We start from the raw sequence: 25,105 nt of genomic DNA, 5'->3' as shown, positions 1-25,105 counted from the left end.
GTTCAATAAAAAAAAGATTTAAAATCATAATGGCCATGATTTTTCCAGCAGTAATGTTTACGGGAAAGAAGAACAAATGATTGAAATTTAAATTTTCGCAAATATCCAATTCAACATGTTGGATCAATATTTTGGTGGTTTTGAAAATTCAAATTTCAAATGGATTGAATGGAAACCATATTCATGACATTCAATCGATGACGATATATAGATGGATTTATCATGAGGAAATTTCGAATCGAATTTATTTGGGGAAAAAAATAGAACTATTAAAAGGAATCAGGCCATTGATAATTGATTATCAAAATTATTTATCGAAAATTAATGAATTGAAGATGGAGTATTTCAACGGAAATTTGAAATTTTCGAATAGATTATAGCCAAGAATTCATGTCTCAAGGAAAAGAAATAAAAAAAAAATGAACAATATCTATTGCTACAGAAAAAGAAGAAAATGTCACAGTGAATTATTTGAAATTCAATTGATGATGACGATGCATCACTGATAAACAACCACATCAAGTAGGACGATTGATTGATTTTTTTATGTTTTTTTTCTGTTTTGAGAAAAGAGTAAATATTTTGAAGAAAAAAAAGTACCTCTGTGTTTGAATGATGAAGAAAGATTCGAAATTCGAAATAATAAAAAAATAAACAACACACCAAACAACAATTATCAATATATCAATAAATTGATTCGATACATCATTCCATACGATATATCGCGATAATATGGATTCCAGTTCCAGACATTATAAAAAAGGATTGCAATTTGAAGAAAATGGTTTTTAGTTTTTTTTTATTTGTTTTCATCATCGTCATCATCATCATCATCATCATCGTGATTATGAATCATGGCATCGTTGAAACGAATTAAATTTTCAGCAACAAATCTTGAATTTAGTGATGGTTATTATTATGATGATCATGATTGTTGTAATGTTGCGATGGCATGGAAAAATCTCCGTTATGAAGTGAATAATCGATTCATTGGTGGTAGTGGACGAAAAGTGATTCTACGACGTATGAATGGCCATCTTGAATATAATAGTCTAAATGGATTTCTTGGACCAAGTGGTGCCGGTAAAAGTACACTTCTTAATTGTTTGAATGGCACATATCGATCTGGACTCAGCGCCGATTCGGAAATCTACATCAACCGACAAGAGAATGATAAACCGAGAATAAGATACATTCAACAACATGTCCATGAAACGATAATCGGTTCGATGACAGTTCGTCAGGTGCTTTACTATGCCTTTCGATTCAACAATAGCTACAAGCATGGTGGATCCGAAATGGATAAACAGATGACCAATGTCCTCGATCAACTGTTGCTCGATCACAAAGTTCTCGACAGAAGGTTTGATCTTTGCAGTGGAGGTGAACAAAAACGTATTGCTCTTGCCCAAGAATTGATGTCACTGAAGGCGCCGAAATTTTTGTTCGTCGATGAACCGACCACAGGGTTGGATAGTCATGCCGCATTGTTGATGGTACGTTGTCTACGAAAGTTGGCTGACAATCCACAGAATCGAATGACTATTCTGGCATCGATACATTCGCCCAACTCGGACATTCTCAAATTGTTCGACAAACTCTACATATTGGCAAAAGGTGGTGTCTGCATCTACTCTGGATTGCCAACATTGTTACAGCAGAATCTTCACGAACATATTGGGCTAGTGCATGATCGAAGCAAACCGCCGATCGAAGAATATCTGGCCATCGCCTGCAAAGGAACTGGCGATGAAAATGTTCGTCGATTAGTAGAAGCTACCTGGTCACAACAACAAACCGAATTGAAACAAATGATACCACAGATGAAATTTCTACCACAAGGAGTCATTGTCGACCACAAACTTTTCTCAGCTGGAGATTTCCTTCTTCAAATCACACGAATGTGTCAATTAACGTTCATCAAACAAATCAATTCGAGAATCATCACCATATTCTTGTTGTCTCTAGTCTGTTTCATTCATTCGAATTTATTCGATCAAGATATCATAAAGCCAGATACTTGTGTGTCAGCTGTTGACTTCACCAAGCCTGAAAATAATCAAACTTGTCAAGACGAATTGGACGATAATAATCGAATCGAATTCTATGCTTTTTATCAAAGTCTGATTCTTATGTTGATTGGTTATTCACTGAGTGGTATTAGTAGTTTGACATTCTCATCATTGATAAAAATATTCAAGAATGAACATCGTAATGGTAAGTGAGAAATGTCTTTGAATGATTTACTAATGATTTCCACTATAGGTTGGTACAGTGTTGGTGTTTCCTATTGGTCAGTCATAATTGTTCGATTGATTGATTTTACCATTCTGGCATTACATGTGACAATAATGATGTATTTTTTGATCGATCATACTCATGTTGATGATGGCCAATTCAATTGGTATCGATTTGGCAATTTTTTCCTATTTATTTGGATGTTTATCTTTTACATACAATCATTGGGACAATTATTTAGCATTATATTCACAAATTTCTTGGATATTGCCGTTTCATTATCGTTCGTTGCATATGCATCACTGGATTTCAACAATGGTTATATGTTTCCGGATAATTATATTGTCATGACCGCTAGTAAAATTCTCAATGATTTTATTGGAAGCAAATACATACGAAATGGATTACTTTATTCATTTTATGGTATCGATCGATGTGATACGGATGAAATATCCTCTGTTCTTATTGATCATGATATCAATCCAAATACTGTCTATAGGAATCTCTATCAAATCCTGATCAATTCGATCGCTTTAAGAATGTTGACATTGTTCATAATGATGTCGAAATTTCAAAGTTGGTCATTTTCATCATCGAAACGATTATCACAACGTTTAAATCCCAAAGATTTCCTCAGAATTGATTATGAAGATAGTACAGATTTAAAATCATTCAAAACGTCAATCGAAACAAATGAACGAAAGAAATCGAGAGAAGAAATTGAATTTGAAAAATTCTCCAAAGATAAAATCATCATAGCTTGGCGATCATTGAGTTTGTTCAATTCCAGTTCCATATTCGAATTGCGTTCGGCTTTAAAACTTGAACAACCCAAGTATATACTGCGTAATCTGAATGGCCAATTTCGTTTTGGAACATTGAATGCTTTGATGGGCACGTCTGGAGCTGGCAAGACTTCTTTCCTCAAAGTGTTGAATGGCCGGGACAAGACTCGATTGAGCACTGAAACCGAATTCTATGTTAGCAAGTTCACTCCACTAAGAACCTGTTATATAACTCAAGAGATTTCTTGTCATCTGACATCGGGATTAACGGCACTTCAAAGTCTCATCTATGCAAGCAAATTGAAAAACCTCGGTGAAAATATCGATCATAAACACATGGCCATGGCCATGTTGGAAGAACTGGACATTGCCGACACAGCCAATACATTGGTCAATAAATGTTCTGGTGGTCAACGAAAACGATTGGCATTGGCTTTGGAACTAATGTCGCTACGAATGCCCAATTTCATTTGCATCGATGAACCAACCAGTGGTTTAGATTCGAGTTCGGCCGAAGTGATCATTACATGTTTACGGAAAATGTCACATAAGCACAACATCACCATCGTGGCAGCCATTCATCAACCGAATACTGAGATGCTTATGCTATTTGATCAGGTCTACATTCTGGCCAGAGGTGGTGTATGCATCTTTTCAGGACCACCATCACAAATCACTGACCATCTCCAGCAAGTTTGCAGCGATGATCGTGGCTATAAAGATGAAAAATTTGCCGTCGAAGAAATGATGAAATTTTCTTGTTTGAATCACTTGAATCCTCAAATCAGAATTCTGGCTCAATCTTCAAATGTATTGATTCGAGATAATCATTTTGAAAATCAACTAATGACTGATACTCAATTCGTTTTAGACGGGTTACCTATCAATCGAACCAGATTTTCATTACATTCAGTCATCATATTGATTGAACGACAATTTTATTATTACATTGGAAGTTCTATCACCCAATTTCTTCTATTCTTTTTCCTATGTTTTAGCTTTGTAAATGGTTTGATATTGAAAAGTTTGATCAATCCTTCTATGGTATTTCGTAGTGGTTGTATGAGTTTAGACGAAGATTTGAGCAACTGTAATCGTTCGAAAGATGAAAGAATGGAACTTTTAATCAATTATAATTATATCAATCATCTTCAAGATAGTTTTGGCCTGATTAGTTGTTTCTTTTTCGCCGCAATGTTTGTTTCACAACGAAATTTATTCAAAATTGAACATCGAAATGGTAATTTAATTTGATGCAATTTTCAGTTATTTTTATATCAATTTTTTTCTACTTCATCATCACTCTATAGGATGGTACAGTTCTGGTGCATTTTATCTAACGAAAGCCGTATCTGAAATGATTATAGCTTTACCGGTTATCGTAATGTATCCGATTATAATCGATATTTATTATCCAATTCGAACTTATGTTTGGCACAATATGATAATGATCACCATATTGCCAATGATTGCATTTCAAGGTGCCAGCTATACATTATCCATATTGTTTGGACATAATCCATTGATGTTATACATTTCGATTCCGGCCTTGTTATTGTTATCGATTATCTGTACAGTAACGCCATATGCATTATCACATTTTGCATTCAAATTGATTACGACATTCAATCTTTTCCGTTATCAAATCGAAGCTATATTGTTCTTGGTATTTGGTTTTAATCGATGTGGCCATAGAGAAGTACAGGTTTTATTGTACCGGTTAGGACTGCAGCATGATGATTATTTCTATCATTGTATCGTGATGACTGCCATCAATGCTTTGCTATATCAAACAATAGCACTATCATTATTTTGTATCATCCATAATCCATTCGAAAATCGTCGTAAACGTATTGAACGTATTCGATATCTGAATCAACGACAATTGCCATCAAAAGTAATGATACCTGGTCTTGGCTGTTCGAATGATTTCACAATTAAAACAATTTCAATTTAATTTTTTTCGCACTTTATTAATTAAATTATCATATTATATAAAAAGGATTTTGATTCCATTAAAATCGAATTTATTTATCATTAGAAAAATTAAAAATAAAAATGCATACATCGAATGCCATCTGTATGGAAATTTTGGAAAAATTTGAAAATTTGAATTGCGCATTCACCATCCAATATAACACAGACAGACAGAGAATGTTATACTCATATCACAAAATGAACACGGGTTCCAGGAACAAAAAAAATTTTTTTTTTTTGGGTTGCGGCTGTTTATATGATTCCTATATTCGTGTGTATGTATGTGTGTGGATGAACTTGGAACATCATCTGAAACATACGATGATGAACTGAGATTTAGCCGATTAAAAATTCAACTTTAATATTAATTCCAATCAATTAAAAATGGATTCCAATATCGATCATATCTTTTTCACTATAAATAATGATGATAATCAACAAAAAGATGTAGCTACCACCCGTCATCTTGAATCATCACCGTTGAATGCCGAATCAAAAATGTTACTTCCAGATGTTCATCATCATCATCATGATACGACCACCACCAGTCTTTTATTGTATGATTCAATCAATCCAACAGCAACATTAGAAGTATCATCTACAATGATCATCAATGAATCATTATCTAATAGTACACAAAATGATGGACAAAAAAACAAAAAACTTACCAATAATAATGATGATAATATTCAAATGGAATATCATTTCAATCCATTATATGTGATTAGTGATCGACAAAATCAATCTCAAAATCAACAACAACGTTCAATACAAGATCAGGAATTAGAGCCAATACGTAATGATCGAATTCCACCAATTTATTCATCATCATCATCAACATTTGTTCATGAATTTTCCACATCACCATCATCATCATTGCCCGTACCACGTGATCAATATGGTTTAATTTATATTTCATTAATTATGGCCGGTGTCGGTTTTCTACTTCCATACAATAGTTTTATGATTGCAGTGGATTATTTTCAACAAAGATTTCCTGATACAACCATCGTGTTCGACATGTCAGCCACTTATATTGTAATGACATTTTTTACTGTGATTATACAGAATTTATTCGTGGAAATTATACCATTTCGTTGGCGTTTAAATTTTGGTTATCTTGTTGCATTATTATTCATGATGTTTGCTGTGATTTGGGAGATTTGGTTACGTTTAGGTTCATATCTGGATAATTTAATTATCATTAGTATAATTGCCGTTGGTTGCAGTGTACAACAATCAACATTTTATGGATATACATCTATGTTACCGAAAAGGTAATGTGTTTGCGTTAATCAATTAGATAATTATTGAAACATGCAACTTACTTGTCTTTTTTTCTTCTTTCATGGAATTAGATATGTTCAAGCTGTGATGATTGGTGAATCAGCTGCCGGTGTGTTTGTTTCATTCAATCGTATTATAACGAAAATTCTTTATCCAACAGAATCAGAATTCAATACCGTATTGTTTTTTTCCATTTCAATCATTGTGATTAGCATCTGTGCCATAGTACATGTTGTTCTATTACCACGTAGTAATTTTATTCGTTATCATTTATATCTTTGTCGTGATAATGATAATCCAAATAATCGTAGTCGTCGTCGTCGTCGTAAATTTGATGATCCAAACAATGCACGTATAATACATCAGATTAATGAAAATGTTGGACTAGTCAATATGTATCATCGAAAAGAATCAGAAGCTAAATTTGAATCAAATACACAAACATCGATGCTATCGATGGATTCGCAACAACAACAACAACAAATTTTTAATGATCAACAACCTGTTGTAGCAGATGTTATCATTAACAATCAAAATGGGAACAATTCAATGTCAATTTTAAATCGTACTGCAAACAATCAGGCTAAAGTACAGAATATATTACGTACAGATTCTACTGAATTTGTTCTACCATTTGGTATCGATGATGATGAAATTAATGCCGAACAACAGCAGCAGCAACAACAACGAAAACAGTCAATCGATTCGGTATTGGATTTCAATAACAACAACCACAACAATGATAATAACATTGATCATCAAACAAATGATGAAATGGATTATTGTTCGATTAATTTCAAAACACCACCATCAACAACAACAACAACAGCCGCAGCAGCAGCTACAATATTATCGTTCTTTATAAGATGGTTACATTTTCTTGAAACATCGACACATTTTCTACGGCATTTTCGTCGATTATTTCGCCGGTTATCTCATTGGTTTGTTTGTCTGTGAATTCTTTTTTTCGATTTATTTTTAGTTTCATGTTTTTTTCCTATTTTAGTGATAACAATCTTCATCAAATATTGATTACATTACATCATAAATACCTCATACGGCGTGATATAATCCTCGAAATATGGCCATTTATATCGGCAATAATCATTGTCTATCTCGTAACCCTTACCATTTTTCCTGGCATTGAATCTGAAATTCATTCCTGCCGTTTTGGTGATTGGTTCCCAATCATATTGATGGCGATATTTAATTTGACGGATTTTTTCGGAAAATTAATGTCAACACTGTTTTTTCGTATCAATCATCGATATTTATTATTGATTGCATTTGGTCGTTTTATTTTAATACCATTATTTGTCTGGTCAATATTGCCCCATCAACAAAATGAAGAGCAACCATTTTTCGCTAATGCATTTTGGCCAATTTCATTTACAATACTTTTAGGCATAACAAACGGTGTATTTGGTTCATTACCAATGATATTGGCACCATTTAAAGTTAATGAACAATGGCGTGAAATAACCGGTAATTTAATGACATTCTCGTATATTATTGGTTTAACCGCTGGTTCATTTTGTTCTTATTGGCTCAATAATTGGACATTGTCATCAGCATCATCGTCGTCGTCGTTAACCCTATCATCCAATCATTATCGTATACAACATTATTGTCCATCAGAATTGGCGGCGATAACATCTACTACCACCACAACCACAACTACTGTAGCTACCACCATTAAATCACTATCAGATATTTTATTAAATAATTTTACAACATCAATGATGACTACAACGATGGTTTCGACGCCAATCAACAATTTAACAACAATAATGACAACCAGTTCCTTAAACATGACAACAACCGACATTTCATCGATGATCATAGATCCTATTTGATTTATTTTCCATTTCCATTGCCTTTGGCTTATTTCCTTTGGCCATTTTTGTTGTTTTTTTTCCACCCATTCATAACATTTCCTTAGATCGGTAAAAAAAATATTTTGTTTTGATAAAAAAAAATCATTCATTAATATTAATGGTAAAAAACGATGAACAAAATTTTTTTTGATTAAAGACGAAAAATAAATCTAAAAATAGATGCACATTTTTCTTTCTTCTTTCTCTCTCGTTTAATTTGAAGATCATGACTGCTGTGAAGGATAATTATGATAATTTTTTTCTTTCATTCATCATGATTTTGTTTTGATGATTAATTTTTGTTCGTCATTTTCCACTATGAAAAATAAAGATTCTAAACCAAAAAAAAACAATCACGATCATCGATAGTTTCGTTCATCATCATAATATGTGGCATATCCGTTCGAAAGAAATTTTTTTTTTGTTCATTCGAAATTATCAATTTTTTTTCGTCGAGAAAAAAACCCTAATATTCTCATATTAAATTCAAATGAATTTCACACACACGCAAACAAAAACCCGAATGATCATCATCAAAAACTTTTATAATGAGAAAAAAAACTTACGACAACAACAATCCAACAGGTTGTATCCACTTATTTTGATACACATGCAAAGATATCTACTATTCTATGACGCTTGTTTGTCGGTAACTGCAACTTTTACACTCGCCAAGTGCTTGCACTGTGTACTGGCACTGTGTATTAACTTGGCATTTGATGCGGGGAAGCCGAGCTGGACATTCCTACTTATTTTCAGTACAAACATAACTATTTAGTATAAGCTACTCAGTGTGTGTTGTGTGTGTGTGTCTGAGCATGCGGGAAAAACTTTTGAATGCCGCTGAACAGTTCGTCCAGCTCAGAAGTAGAAGTCGCTTCCAAAGAAACGCATTCTGTGGTATGTAGCTTTGACATCTACTATTCTATGACGCTTGTTTTGTCGGTAACTGCAACTTTTACACTCGCCAAGTGCTTGCACTGTGTACTGGCACTGTGTATTAACTTGGCATTTGATGCGGGGAAGCCGAGCTGGACATTCCTACTTATTTTCAGTACAAAACATAACTATTTAGTATAAGCTACTCAGTGTGTGTTGTGTGTGTGTCTGAGCATGCGGGAAAACTTTTGAATGCCGCTGAACAGTTCGTCCAGCTCAGAAGTAGAAGTCGCTTCCAAAGAAACGCATTCTGTGGTACGATTTTTTATTATCTTTGACATCTACTATTCTATGACGCTTGTTTGTCGGTAACTGCAACTTTTACACTCGCCAAGTGCTTGCACTGTGTACTGGCACTGTGTATTAACTTGGCATTTGATGCGGGGAAGCCGAGCTGGACATTCCTACTTATTTTCAGTACAAACATAACTATTTAGTATAAGCTACTCAGTGTGTGTTGTGTGTGTGTGTCTGAGCATGCGGGAAAACTTTTGAATGCCGCTGAACAGTTCGTCCAGCTCAGAAGTAGAAGTCGCTTCCAAAGAAACGCATTCTGTGGTATGTAGCTTTGACAAAGCTTTTTTTCATTGTTCTAGCTCAGCACACTTTGCTGCAGATTTTGCATCCAATAGATGGTGCAGTCATTCAATAGAACATAGAAAGAGTTCGAATTCGAAATCATTTTGTGTGTCAGTGTGTGTAATTGATGATGAAATCAACATTTTGTGTGCCTGTGTGTGCATTGCTGATTTCTAATTTCTAATAATATCTAATAATATAATATTCATTCATCAATCATCATCACCATCATCATAATCATAATTCATAATTATTATAATAAATATATATAAATATAAATATATAATATAATAATAATAAATTATTATATTATTATTATTATAAAAATTGGTAAGTAATTACATTTCATGATGATTTCATGATTACATGATACCTGATAGTAGCAGAAATTAATCTTTTTTTTCCACTATTCTAATTCCAATCCAATATTATTATTTCAATGATTTCAATGATAATTATATTCCGATTCCAATGAACAATGATTTCCAATGATGATATAAATCCAATTTCCAATTTCCAATTTTATATTCAATGATGTTCCAATCCAATGAAAATGAAAATGAAAAAAAAGGAAAAAAAATGCAAAATTTTCGAGAAAATTTTCATCCTCAGGTAACAATTGAAATGCCTGATGATGATGATGCAACAACAACACAACAACAACAACAACAACAACAACAACAACAACAAGAACAACAACAAGAACAAACACAGCGTCGACTTCGACAACAACGACGACGACAACGACAACGACAACAGCAACGACAACAACAATTGATGGATCGTCAACAAGAAATTGTTAACAACTTAGTCCGGAATGTCATAAGCATACAAATGGAATTCCAGAACAATGTTGCAAGACCAATTAGAAGACCGAATAATAATATTCGTAATCGGAATCATCAACATCATCATCAAAATAATAATAATAATAATCGGAATCATCATCATCATCAAAATAATAATAATAATAATCGGAATCATCATCATCATCAAAATAATAATAATAATCCTAATCCTAATAATAATAATCCACATCATCATGTGTAATAATTAGAATTATATTATAATTCAATTCAATCTATATATCTATCTATCTATTATCTATTATCTATCTATTATATATATCTATCTATCTATACTATCTATCTATATAAATAAACATATACATATACATACATACATATATCTATAAAATAAACATATACATACATACATAAATATATATATATATATATATATATCTATAATAAATATCATGACGGGTTTGTGGAAAAATATAATAAATAAAAATATAAAAAAAAAATATTGAGTTGATGAAAAATATCAAATCAAATCAATCTTTTTTGAATTTTCAAACTTTTTTTAATTTTTTCGGTTTGATTTCCAAAACAGGTTGTTTTACAATATCACAAAACATTTCCAAAGAAACGCATTCTGTGATGTGATAAAAAAAAGATGGCGCAGACATTCAATAGAACAAAGAAAGAGTTCGAATTCAAATTCATTTTGTGTGTTTATGTGTGTAATTGATGATGAAATCATCATCATCATTGTTGATCATTGATCATTCTTGATTAAATTGTTGATTGTTGATAAAATAAAATAGATGGCGCAGACATTCAAAAGAACAAAGAAAAAGTTCGAATTCGAAATCATTTTGTGTGTCTGTGTGAATATTTGATGATGATGAAATCATTTATAACAAGCGATGATTGCTGATTGCTGAATTGCTGATTTCAAATTCAATCATCTCAATAATAATTAAACTGTTAATATATATATAAAAAATTAAATTAAAAAATATTTTAATAATTAAACTGTTAAATTGTGATTGTGATTAAACTGTTAAATTGTGATTGTGATTAAACTGTTAAATTGTGATAAATTGTGATTGTGTTTGTTTGTGTTATTATTATTGTTTTTAAAAAAATCAAAACAAAACAAAACAAACCAAACATCAAACATTCGTGATTCGTGATCAACAATCATTCACCATCATCATAATCAATCATCATCATAATTAATCATCATCATCATCATCAAATTCCTATCATCAAAATCATAACAGTATTCGTTTGAGTATAGATAATACAATGCCAAACGAACAGGAAAGAGCACGTAGGCGCGAGTATATGCGTGCTTATCGCGCCAATCAAAGTGATTCTGTTACAAGAATCAGGCGTATTGCCGACGCGATTAATGTGGCTGAAACTCGAGCTAGAGAAAGCCCGGAAGTGACCCGACGACGACGTCAGTCTAGCCAGGTAAGAATGAGAGTTCTTAGAGCCAATGTTGATGTCACTCGGGTGACTCACGACAATTATCGTGACGCAGATGTTTCCATCCATTATATTGGAGAAATGAATAAGCAATGCAACAAATGCAATGCTTATCTTTTTCCGGGGGAAACATCAAACAGTTGCTGTCACAACGGCAAAGTGCAGCCGCAACGATTCGTTGGTTATCCGGATTTTTTGAAAGATTTATTCACAAATCGTGAAAATCCAAATTTTGTAAATTTCAAAAAACACATAATCAACTACAATGCTTCCTTGAGTTTTGCCTCAATTGGAATGCGTCATGATGAATCGTTGCGTGGCACACGTGGAGTTCAAGCAATCAAATGCCATGGAATGACATATCATTTAATGGCTCACCTCCACCCTGAACAAACACAAGATCGGGCTTATGCTCAGATATTTGTTTATGCGCCCGAAGAGGCTGCAGAACGTCGATTGGAGCATCCAGCTAATTCTGATCTTGAAAGAGCTTTGTTGGTTCAAATTCACGATTTTCTGGCCCAGAATAATCCTTATGCGATCCAATTCAAAGCTTTTAATGATGCTCTTAATGAATCAGGAGCAGAATCTATGAACATGAGTCTGATTTTCAAACGAAATGTCAGACGTATAAACCGAAATGATCCACACCCCGGACGTTATAATGCACCGGTAGCGAGTGAGATCGCTTTCATTTACCAATCTGACCCAGATGGTTTGCCACAAATTCAACGTGACTTTGTTGTCTATCCTCGAACCCCGGCCGGACAAGCAAGCACGTTCAGAATTCATTATCTAAGCAAACATCTGAATCCAATGTGTTACGTCCTTTTCTATCCAAACGGCGAAGAAGGATGGTCGCCAATACCAGGACAACGCATCAATTTGGATGAATTAAACGAACCAGCGAGAGACAGAAATGTCACTCAGCTTCAGTTTTATTCAAGCCAACTCTTTAAGAGACCAAACATTTATAACCCGATTCTTGATGGTGGTAGACTGTTCCATGTTTGGGTTATAGACAAGTTTCTCAATGTAGAAACCAGTCGTTTGGATTGGCACAGAAAAAACCAAGCCCAACTTCGAGTAGACCAATACAGAGGTCTAATGGATGCTTTGGAAAGTGAAGCCAATGAAGTAGAAGGACGACTTGGAAGAGTTGTTATTCTCGCTTCCTCTTTTGAAGGTAGTGCTCGAAATATGAACGAGCATTATCATGACGCTATGGCTATTGTTGCAAAGTATGGTTTCCCAGAATTATTCATAACCATGACTGCAAACACAGAATGGCCTGAAATTATCGAAAATTTGCATCAAAATCAAACTGCTTTTGAAAGACCAGATTTGATTGATAGAGTTTTTAAAAAAAAACTCAATCATTTGATGGAAATTATATACAAAAAGGGATATTTCGGTAGATGTCAAGCCTATGTCTATACGATTGAATACCAAAAACGTGGATTGCCACATGCCCACATTATTGTTTGGTTAATAGATGGGGATAAACTTGACACACCGGAAAAGATTGACCGATACATTTCGGCTCAAATCCCACCTGACAATCCAGATTATGAATTTGTCAGGGAAATTGTGCTGAAGCATATGGTACATACCTGTATGCCCAATCGTTGTCTCAATGAAGACGGCGAATGTAATAGAAAATTTCCAAAGCCCTTTGAGGCTGAAACAGTGATTGAAAACGACGGTTATCCGAGATACCGTCGGGAGCACGCCCCATCAGTTGTGTACAATGGCAAAACAATCGACAACAGTATGATTGTGCCACATAATCTTTATCTCCTAAAAACTTTTCAGTGTCATATCAACGCTGAAATAGTTCGCACAATTAAAGCTGTGGCTTATCTTTTTAAATATATTTTCAAAGGTAACGACCGAGCCCATGTTCGTGTGACCACGGATGGAGAGAACGAGATTGTACATGACGAAGTACGCAACTATATTGATAGTCGCTACACTGCTGCATGTGAAGCTATTTGGAGATTGTTAGAATTTCCTATGCACGATAAGTCTCATGCAGTATATCGACTTCCGGTGAACTTGCCCCAAGAACAACCGGTGTATTTTAATGAAGACGATGACGCTGAACAAATCCGTCGTCTTTGTGAAAGAGCTGCTCGAACTGATAACATGTTGACAGCTTTTTTCAAACTCAATGCACAAGATTCAAATGCAAATGAGTTTCTTTATACCGAACTTTGTGAGCACTACGTTTGGAATAAGCGCAGCAAAAAGTGGGAACCACGACAGCGCCACGTTCCAATAATTTCTCGAATATATTATGTAAGTGCTCGCGAATCTGATCGATTCTATCTTCGGTTATTGCTTCAAAATGTCAAAGGTCCAAAAAGTTTTGAAGACCTTAGAACTGTCAATGGCCAGGTTTGTGCTACCTTCAAGGAAGCCGCCATCTTAAGAGGTTTAGTGGCCAATGACAGTGAATGGATAGAATGTCTCACTGAAGCAAGTGTGTACAATCTTCCAAAGCAAATGCGTCAACTCTACGCGCAGATTTGCATTTACAATAACCCAGCGGATCCAAAAGATCTTTTTGAAAATTTCAAAGAATTCATGATTGGAGACTTTCTCTATCAGGATGAAGATCGAAATGTGACACGAGCTGAAAATTTAGCAAAACAACATATTTATCGTCTGTTTGCTATTCAAGGATACTCAGCCGACTTTCTAGGCCCTGTCAGTTATGGTCAAAATGACCAAATAGACATTGAATACGAAACTAGATATGCTGAAGAAACTATCCCACTTCTCAATGAAAAACAACGAGAGTTTTTCGATGAAATTAGTGGACAACTATCAAACCCACGGCTACATGAAAAAAATAGTCGATTCTATTTTTTGGACGGCCCCGGAGGTTCGGGAAAGACTTTCACTTATCTTGCAATTATATCGTATGCAAGAAGTCGAGGTTTTTCGGTAGCGGCTTTCGCTACCACCGGAATCGCCGCTGATTTGCTTCCTGGCGGAAGAACAGTTCACAGCGGTTTTAAGATTCCAATAAGACTTACATCCACCGATCGATCAACAATGACGGCCAATCAATATCAAGCAAGACAGGTGATCATTCCCGCTGATTTATTGATCATTGATGAGGTCTCTATGATGTCGATTCATGTGATCAACATAATTGACTTATTGCTCAAAGATCTCATGCAGTCGCAAGAAGTTTTTGGTGGTAAATTAATCATCTTTGGGGGAGATTTTCGTCAAATATCTCCGATTGTTCCCAGAGGAATTTGTGTTTCTTCTGCAGACTTGAGCATTAAGAAGTCACCGCTTTGGATATATGCAAAACGGTTTAGTCTTAGCACCAATATGAGATCAGCCAATTTTGCTGAATACAATGAATGGCTTCTTAAATTGGGCAACGGTACACTTCGAGCTGAATCATCTCGAATCACAGATCCAGAATACTTTCCGTGTTCCAGATCAATTTTTAGTTAATAGCGTTGACGAGCTAACAACTGAAATCTATGGTGCTGGACTTGATCCAGCTTATCAAGATCAGGCAGAGGAAATGGCCAAAAAGGTCATTCTCACCACCACCAATGATTTAGCACATTTTTTCAATACAAAAATATCAAACTCATTCATTGGTGAGAATACAATTTATTACAGCATTGACAATATTGCGGAAAACCACAGCGGTTTGCAATTCAATGTTGAGTGTCTTCATGCGATGAACCCGCAAGGTTATCCTAGACACAAACTGGAATTAAAAGTTGGATCCATTATAATGTTGATCCGCAATGTTGAACCACAAAGCGGTTTGCTTAATGGTACACGTTTAGTTGTCACTCAACTAAAAAGACGCACCATTAAAGCTCGCATATTGACAGGAACGCACAAAAACACGGAGGCTCTGATTCCTCGGATCATTTTCCAACAAAATGATCAAGATCCCGAGCTGCCATTCAAATTAGTGCGTAGACAATTTCCTGTGGTGTTGGCTTTTGCCCTGACAATTAATAAGTCTCAAGGGCAATCTTTCGAAAAAGTAGGTGTATACCTTCCTACACCAGTATTCCAACATGGAATGATGTATGTGGCTCTTTCCCGATGCAAAAATCCAAATAATCTTAAGATTTTTGTCGAGGAAATTGAGGAAAAACAAGGTGCTATTTTGCTGAAGGTCAACAACGATCGCAGCATCTACACCAAAAATATCGTATTCCGCCAACTTATCGATATCGATGAACAATAATAAGTATGCTGTTTGATCGATAAGTTGATGTTGGATTTACGTAACATTTTCAAAGGTGTCAGGTACAATACAAAAGTCATGGCTGACCCTGCGGTACCAAATCGAAAGCCGGAAGCAAAACGCCGTGCATATAAATCCACCGTCAGGCACGAAGCGTTAAAATTGACACCTTTGGCTGGATGCCAAGCAGGGGGGGCGGCGCAGCCGCCACACCTGCGGGTATCCAGCTATATTGACCGTCAAGAATTCATACCTTTGGCTGGGTACCAAGCAGGGGGGGCGGCGCAGCCGCCACACCTGCGGGTATCCAGCTATATTGACTGTCAGGAGTCAGCCCCGCAGGGCCAGCCTGGGGCAGGCGCGAAGCGCCTGTACCGGGCTGGTATTAAATTCAATATCAAAATCATCATCATCATCATCATTGAATTGAAAACTAAAAAAAAAGTAGCAGCATACATTTTTGTATCCCCTTTCTTCTCCGACCATTTAATAATAATCATTCATTCACAATCCATATAGAATGTCCACGGTCTTTATCATAATATTATGGATTTGTTACAAACAAGAGAGTTGATTAGATCCGCAACAACAAACAAGCCAGTTATCACAAGTTTGGAAAAAAATGTATTTTTTTTTCTCACCAACCACACCATTATGTTTGCATAAAACATCCAATTGGTTCAACGAAAAATGAAAAATCGAATTGAAAATACAAGCGAACCACCGAAAAAGAGATAGAGGCATAAAATGAAAATGAACGACCGACGACCACCACACATACATCAAACAACAACAAAAAAGTATCTGTGTGTGTGTGTGTGTGGCGGTTTATCAAACAACAACAACAACAAGCTAAATGCATCGATCAAGCTCAACAACACATAAAAGTATACAGCGAGAGAAAATAGCGAGTTCCAATTTTCGAAAAAAAAAGAAAACGACCATGTAAACAAAAAAAAACTGACAAGCCAAACTGTTTGTGTTATTCAATTCAAATTCAATCCATTTTTAGGCCAAATTTTTATTTCGCTTTTCTCTCTCTAGTTAGTTTGTTGTTGTTGTTGTTGTTGTTGTTGTCCCAGATTACGAATAAATCAAAAAAAAAAATCAACTAAAACAAAACTCCAACTAAAAAACAGGCGGTTGTTTGTGTTGTTGTTGTCCACAAAAATCCATCAATATATTAGATATAGCCATCATCCTCATCATCATTAGATTTTTTCGTTGTTCTTAAATTATTAATCCAATCAGTTATCCATTCATTTGATGATGATCATGGCTGCCATCATCATCATCATCATCAGTCATCAATGATCAAATAATCGTTGATGATAACAATCAATCGCCAAAAATAATGATGATGATGATGATAATCACCAATTCATTCTTTATTTGTTTGTATGATTTATACATAGATCAATTGTCAATTATTTTTGTGTAATTTGAATCGATTCGATTGGATTGTTTTCTGGTTCGATTATCATTCATTCAATGGGCTTGGTTTATCCTCATCATCATAATCAGAAAAATTTATTTTTTCCATAAAAATTATTCAAGAGAAGAAACAAAAAAAAAATCAAATACAAATGAGACCACCAAATATTTCAATGAGTTCAACGAATTGTTCATCGAATAATAATAATAACAACAATAAAAGTAAGTAGAAAAAAATTGACAGTTTGAATTGATGTAAACCATCATTTTGTTTTTTTTTTACCACCAGAAGATGCAAATATCAAAAATGTTCATTCTATGCCAATATTATCGTCGTCAACTACATTGACGACAACAACGTCCATTTCATCGCCATCTAATACGACGACGACGACAACTTCGATAATATCTGCAATAACAACAACAACGAAACCATCATCACATGAAAATATTTTTGATCGTATTAAAAAAGCTTGTTCAGTTGGGAAATCTAACAAGTCTTCCTCTTCATCATCATCATCATCATCGACATCATTGACATCAACATCAATATCCGCATCCACTTCATCACCCACAGCAACATTGACGACGACAACATTGAATGCCAAAAACCAAAGTTCCATAACGGGTCAACAACAACAAACTGTTTCAACACAGACTACTCAATCACATTATCAACAAACATCAATTACTAGTCCAGTGGCCACCAATATCACTAACAACATTTTATATGCAACACAATCGATACCAGATTTTTCTAAATCATCAACAACAACGCATAACCATAATAACAATTATCGTAATAGAAATGTTATGAATGAACAACAACAATCATCATCATCATTATCATCATCGGCCGGTAAATCAACCAGTGATTCAAGTCTTTATTATATTGGGAATAGTAATAATGCAATCAAAATAAATACTAATCCAAATTCCGGCAATGATGATGAAAATAATATTGGTCCAATTATAACCGGTGCTGTACAGAAATTACCTGCATCAGCTTGTTCACCATCTAAACAATTATTGAATAGTCTTTTGTTTCAGAATACATTTCCGGCTGCTATTGAACAACATCAACACTCACCACCTCATATGCATCGGATCATTCAACAAAAAAATTCACCGAATAGCCATTATCAACAGCCACAATTTGGTAAATTGATTCAGAATTCAATAATTGGCAATAGTCGAATCGTATCGACATCAACATTTAGTGGTTCTGGTACTGGTTTATCATCGATAATAACACCCACCAACACTACTACTACCACTACTGGAACACCAATAGTAACTGTAGCACCATTTGATCGTGCAACAAGTGCATTACCTGAGTCACCACCATCTGTTTCACATCATCGAAATTTATCATTATCAAACAGTATTAGTGGTGGTGGTAATTATGATATTCTAGTTGGCCCGGGATCACCAACATCACCGGTAACTAATTTATCGGTTATAAATAATAAAATGTTCAATAATACTCAAACAGATATGAAAAATACTCATCTAATCAATAATAATAATGTTCCTGGATCATTGACAACAACATTGACATCACGTGTCGCACCAATCTTACAAAATACGGCTAATGATCATCAAATATTGACCATTGTTAATAATAATCTTAATGATGATCATGACAATAATGATGATGATGATGATGAAGATGAAAATAATAATGGTAATAGAGATGATGATGACGATGAACTTGATCATTCATCACCAATGTCATGTTCACCATCATCACCTATTAGTGTACCATTATCATCATCAAATAATTATCAACCACAACAACAACAACAGCCTATTACAATAGCAACTGTACAATATTGTCAACGTTGTTGCGTCCATTTGCCCACTTCATCATCGATGACGGCAACTAATGAACAATCATCATCATCGACAATTATCGATACATTTGATAAATTGAATAAAAAACAACGACAAACAACAACAGATAGTAGTATGAATACACCAATCAATACAGTTAAATATGTAAAGAATAAATCAAAAATACGAAGTTTAAATCGTAATAATAATAACAACAACAATAATAATAATTCGGTTATTGTGTCTAATAATAATAATAATAATAATAACCGTACGGGAAAAACATCATTACCTTTTATGCTGGATAATTTTTCCAATACATCATCATCGTTGACTACTACAGCAACAACAACATGTGAATCAATGGCCAATAATAATAATAATATTCGAAGATCAATAAGTAAAGATTCAATTGACACAGATATTATCATGATTGGTAATCTCAATAATAATAATCATCATCAACGTCATAATTCATCATCATTATATAATTCAACAACAAATACTCTTACTAGTTGTGGTGGTGGCGGTGATGATATGGATTTATATCTGAAAAATCTCAACACTACAACGGTAAATATTTTTTCAATTTTTTTTTGTTGATTTCATTGAAGATTTTTTTTAAAATGTCAAATGAATGCGCGATGCACACCATTATTTAATCGAGTTTTGATTATTCATCAATTCGTTTCATTCACATTTATCGTTGTCTTGACGTTTTCTCTTTTTGTGTGTGTGTATCGTCGTTGTCTTGACGTTTTGGTTTTTCATTGTTCTTTTTTGTTGTATATGTGAACAATTATCAATACGCCTCTTTGATGATCATTGACTTCCCACACACACACACACAGTAAACGAGAACATCATTTTTCGTTGTATCCATTCGTTTCATAATTTTTGAATCTGTATCACGATGATTCGAATTTTCGAATTCTCAAATTTTATTCGCTTGATATTCGCGTCCGTTTAACATTATTTTTCGGTGTGTGTGCCTGTGTATGTGTGTTTAGATTTCGGGTATTTTTTTCGATTTGTTTTTATTATTGTTTGATTTGTGTTGGTTAGTGATAGTTATCAGACAAAATAAATGTTTTTATTTATATCAACCAGCTTTTTACCACCACCCACCACCAACAACAACAACAACAACAACAAACAACAAAAATCACAACCATTTTTAGTCGGTATTTAACTATTTTAGATCATCATAAATATGGCAACAAGTTGTTTATTATTTGGGGTGTTTGCTGCTCAACGCACACATAAACCGATATATTAAATATCATTTTGGTTTCTTTGTGTGTGTGTTGCTTTATTCATTAATGATGATGATGATGATGATTGAAATTGGTGTAACCCAAACACAATAGATGTGTGTGTATCATATAACAAGTGGTCTCAAATAAAATTGTCATTGATTTTTTTATTGTGGTGTAGTTGATTTTAATGAATTTTTTTTCTTGTTACTCATCATCATGATTAACTTTTATCCGATTTTTTTTCTGGTTGATCATCATGATTAAGTGATATGTATGATTGAAACATGAAACATAACTAAACTCATTGTATGAACAACTACAACAACAACAACAAACATGGGGTCATCATCATCGAAACGAAAAAATCCAATCAAAAAACGTTCAATTTCATCATCAACATCATCATCAACAAAAGATTTGAAAAGATTTATTGATAATAATGGAAATAGTATACGTAGTAGTAGTAAAAGTAATTCAAATCATCGTAATCATAAATTATCATCATCATTAGCAACGAAAAATTGTATCGAAATATCTTCACCCATTTTGGCTGTAAAATTAAATGTTGATGATGATCATCATTATCATAATCTATTCAAGAATCATTCATCATCATCGCCTACACATGAACAACAATTTGTATCGTCACCATCGTTTGTTGAACAAAGTTTGAATAATAGCGTTGATGGTTTAAAGATTTTTAATCATGAAAATGATGATGATTATCAACAACAAGATTTGATCTCACAATCAGCACCACCTAAACCACCTCGTCTTCAAAATGATGATAGTGATGATAGATTATCATCAATTCTTGAAAATGATTCTATTGTCAAACGGAAACATTCAGATTCGGATCCAAATTTTTTAAATAATTTAAATGATATCGAACAACAGCAACAACAACATTTATCAATTCTTGATTCATCATCATCGAATAGAATTCATTCTGATACAGAAATGGTTAAACCTCATGAAACAATTTTAGCTATCGATGATTTGGATGTAATTTGTTTTTGCCTGGAAATTTTTTATTTTTTTCTGAATTTTGATTTCTAATTTTTTTTTCTTTTTTTTCATTTGAACAGAGCCATGATAATAATTTCAAAAATCAGAATCATGAATTTGCCAATAATCAACAATATATATTGCAGATTGAACGAGAAAAATTGGAATTACAAAAACAGTTGATTACATTGGTACAGAATGCTGATACGAAACGATTGGAAATTGAACGATTACAAAAGGAATTGAAACAATTGAAGAAAAAATTTAATACGGAAAAAACAAAGCAAGCGGAATTGAAATCATTAGAGTTACAGGATGTAAACGAATTGCAAATTGGTGGTGGTGAACCAATGGTTGATGATGTAAACATTAAAAATGATGATAATTCTAATTCAAATAAAACATTAGAACAATCAGAAACGATTGCTGAAATGGAATTGATTGTTCCATCATCATCAACAACAATAATGCATACGGGTAAGATTTTGATTTTGAATTTTTTTTTTTTGATTATAAATTTTTCTTTTTCTTTGAATCTAGGTGAACAATCCTCATCGTCTAATATTATTGAATGGGATAAACAATCATCATCATCTATTTCTGAATTATCCGTTGCCAATCTACAGGATCGGATCAATCAAATGGAAGAAACACATTATTCAACATCGGAAGAGTTACAGGCGACACTCCAAGAATTGAATGATTTACAAGAACAAGTAATGGATCTGCAAAAATCAAATGAAATACTACAGCATGATAAAAATTTCCTACTTGAAACATTGTGTGAACAAACAAAAAAATTGGATAATTGTGTTGCACGTATTGAACAATTCCAACGAATGATTATCGATCAATATGATGATGAAGAGAAACATGTGCTATTGTCACCTTCTGAACGTGAAGAAAGCCTCGTTGAAATGCTCAAATGTATTCATGAAGAGAAAACTGAATTAGAAACAAAACATGATGAATTACTATATAAACTAGAAGAATTAAATGTACGATCCAAATTGGATGCAAATAATTTATTAGAATTTGGATTACTATTTACTAAACCATCACCACCTACCACTAAAGAATCTATGATGATTGGCGATCATAAACAAAAAGACACTGTCTGCTTAATGGATCATCATCATCATCATCATCATCATGATAATAATAATCTAGTCGAATCTACTGCATCTATAATCGTAGGCAATTCATCTTCATCATCAACAACAACTACAACAACGTTGTCGTCGTCGTCATCGAATATAAATGCAAAATCTGAATCTATTGAACAAGAACAATTGGATAAATCATGTTGTTCATTACAGCAACAACAACAACAAAAAATGTTGGCCAAATTATATAATGCAAAATCATTACAAGAAATATCAATGCCGGTAACAGGTTCATTTCATAGTCTTGATGGTTTAACCAGTAAAAATTCCAGTTCTACTGAAGAAACAATTGAAATGTTACAATTTCTTGTCAAACAATTACAGGATCGAATATCAACACGAGAATTGGATCTAAAAAAACTTAAAGATCAACTTATTCTAATGGAAGTGGAAAAGAAAGAAGAATATGTTAAACTTGAAATACAGCTTAAAAATCTGGAAAATCGTAATAAAGAATTAAATGAACGAAATGAAGAACTATATCAAAGGCTAAAAACAACGGAAGAGGCAAAAATTGAATCTGAAATTCGTGCCCAAAAAAATCTGGATGAAAAACGAGAGATACGTTCATTATTAGAGGATAAAGATCGTAGATTAGCTGATCTTGAAATGAAATTATCGACCAAATGTAAAGAATATTCAGAATTGGAAGATAAACGTGATCTTGAACACTCGGAATGGAAACAATTTCAACAAGATTTATTGACCACTGTACGTGTTGCAAATGATTTTAAACTTGAAACATTAGCCGAATATAAAGCACTATTGAATGAAAAGAATATGATTGAAGAAAAATTGAATCTTCTTGAATCTGAATTACAAAAATATCGTCAAGAAAATAAAAAACTTCATCACCAACAACAACAGCAGCAGCATCAGCAATATTCGCGTTCCGGTGTCATGGATCCATTACTATCGACAACCAATAATGGTAGCAACAACACATCAACAGTTACACAAAATTCATCTGGATCATCATCGTTGACAAAAACAATTAATGATTCAGTGACTGTTGCCACAGTAAAACCGATGGTAACAAAATCAACATCACAACAACAACAGTCAACATCATCGTCATCATCATCATCATCGCCAAAAACATCATTATTAACAATAATTCAAAATTATGAACCAATTTCGAATGGATCGGCAATTAGTCATCATCAAAGTACTACTACCACCACAAATGGTCGAACATTAATGCGTAGTAATAGTAGCCAGATTTCTGTTCGAAGTTTGATTGAAACTTTTGATACGAATAATAAACAACAACAGCAGCTAACTTCTCCATCATTAACACATCCATCATCTACAATTACATCGAATGGTGGTACCACAACAAACAATGGTTCATCATCTGTACCACCATTGTGCAATCGTTCTAATTCAGTACCAATTCTTGGTCATAATGATTTACTCATACAACGACATCTACGTCAATTTGTTAATGAATCTAATGGTAATAGTGTTACAACGCCATCATCATCGCCTGATCACCAACTTCATCGATCTGCTAGCAAAACTTCTGCAAATTCTTCCGATCGTACCACTCCTTCATCAGTGTTTGTATCATCACCAATTTTAAAAGATTCAAATGGAAATAAAATTGATTCAATCAGACCACGAGCATTGTTTAGGTATGTATTTTGATTATGATGATGATCATTGCTAATTGATTATCGATTTCTTTTCTAAATAGTGAAATGAGTGATGGCAACAAAAAAGATCCACTAACAACATTGGTACGTGGTGGTGGCTCAAAACGAAATGCTCTACTCAAATGGTGTAAAAATAAAACGCTCAATTATCGTGACATTGATATTACGAATTTTTCATCATCATGGAATGATGGTATGGCATTCTGTGCCATTCTGCACACGTATCTACCCGATAAGATACCATATGAGACATTAAAAGCGGATGATAAAAAACGAAATTTTACAATTGCATTCAAAGCAGCCGAATCAGTCGGCATAATGACAACTTTGGATCTCAACGAGATGCTTGCACAGGAACGACCCGATTGGCATAAAATTATGGCTTATGTTACATCAATCTATAGCCATTTTGAAACATAATAGCTTTTTCATTCAAATGATTTTTTTTCATTAAATGATTTTTTTATTTTTTCAAAACATTTTCTCTTTTCTCGAACATTCTGATGATGATTAATAATTATATTGCTGTTCCATTGCCCA

The 25,105-nt window shown here is 33.8% G+C and overlaps 4 protein-coding genes across 5 annotated transcripts; all 4 read left to right on the top strand.

Moving 5' to 3' along the window:
- The first annotated feature begins 738 nt into the window (after positions 1-738).
- Positions 739-5,083, top strand: LOC124497203 (uncharacterized). The gene is made up of 3 exons (XM_047060825.2): positions 739-2,217; positions 2,266-4,263; positions 4,334-5,083. Exons 1-3 carry the CDS (start codon positions 855-857, stop codon positions 4,978-4,980), a joined length of 4,008 nt encoding a protein of 1,335 aa, XP_046916781.2. The 5' UTR covers positions 739-854; the 3' UTR covers positions 4,981-5,083.
- Positions 5,084-5,196: 113 nt separating this feature from the next.
- Positions 5,197-8,333, top strand: Ent3 (equilibrative nucleoside transporter 3). Its single transcript, XM_075733036.1, has 3 exons — positions 5,197-6,277; positions 6,359-7,228; positions 7,294-8,333. The coding sequence occupies exons 1-3, from the start codon at positions 5,385-5,387 to the stop codon at positions 8,141-8,143; spliced, it is 2,613 nt and encodes an 870-aa protein (XP_075589151.1). The 5' UTR covers positions 5,197-5,384; the 3' UTR covers positions 8,144-8,333.
- A 4,738-nt stretch (positions 8,334-13,071) lies between these two features.
- On the top strand, positions 13,072-15,444 carry LOC142597684 (uncharacterized). Its single transcript, XM_075732734.1, has 2 exons — positions 13,072-13,615; positions 13,850-15,444. Exons 1-2 carry the CDS (start codon positions 13,072-13,074, stop codon positions 15,442-15,444), a joined length of 2,139 nt encoding a protein of 712 aa, XP_075588849.1.
- A 1,187-nt stretch (positions 15,445-16,631) lies between these two features.
- Positions 16,632-25,042, top strand: spdi (sperm antigen with calponin homology and coiled-coil domains split discs). 2 transcript variants are annotated; one of them, XM_075733033.1, is made up of 6 exons: positions 16,632-17,179; positions 17,620-17,860; positions 17,928-20,047; positions 21,822-22,218; positions 22,282-24,544; positions 24,607-25,042. In XM_075733033.1, the coding sequence occupies exons 2-6, from the start codon at positions 17,791-17,793 to the stop codon at positions 24,983-24,985; spliced, it is 5,229 nt and encodes a 1,742-aa protein (XP_075589148.1). In that variant the 5' UTR covers positions 16,632-17,179; positions 17,620-17,790; the 3' UTR covers positions 24,986-25,042. The 2 variants fall into 2 exon arrangements, with proteins under 2 accessions (XP_075589148.1, XP_075589147.1); XM_075733032.1 differs by having other exon boundaries at positions 16,632-17,860.
- The last annotated feature ends 63 nt before the right edge of the window (positions 25,043-25,105 follow it).

This window comes from Dermatophagoides farinae, chromosome 7 (assembly GCF_024713945.1).
Source record: "Dermatophagoides farinae isolate YC_2012a chromosome 7, ASM2471394v1, whole genome shotgun sequence".
NCBI lineage: Eukaryota > Metazoa > Arthropoda > Arachnida > Sarcoptiformes > Pyroglyphidae > Dermatophagoides > Dermatophagoides farinae.
This window is presented reverse-complemented; position numbering and strand designations above follow the sequence as displayed.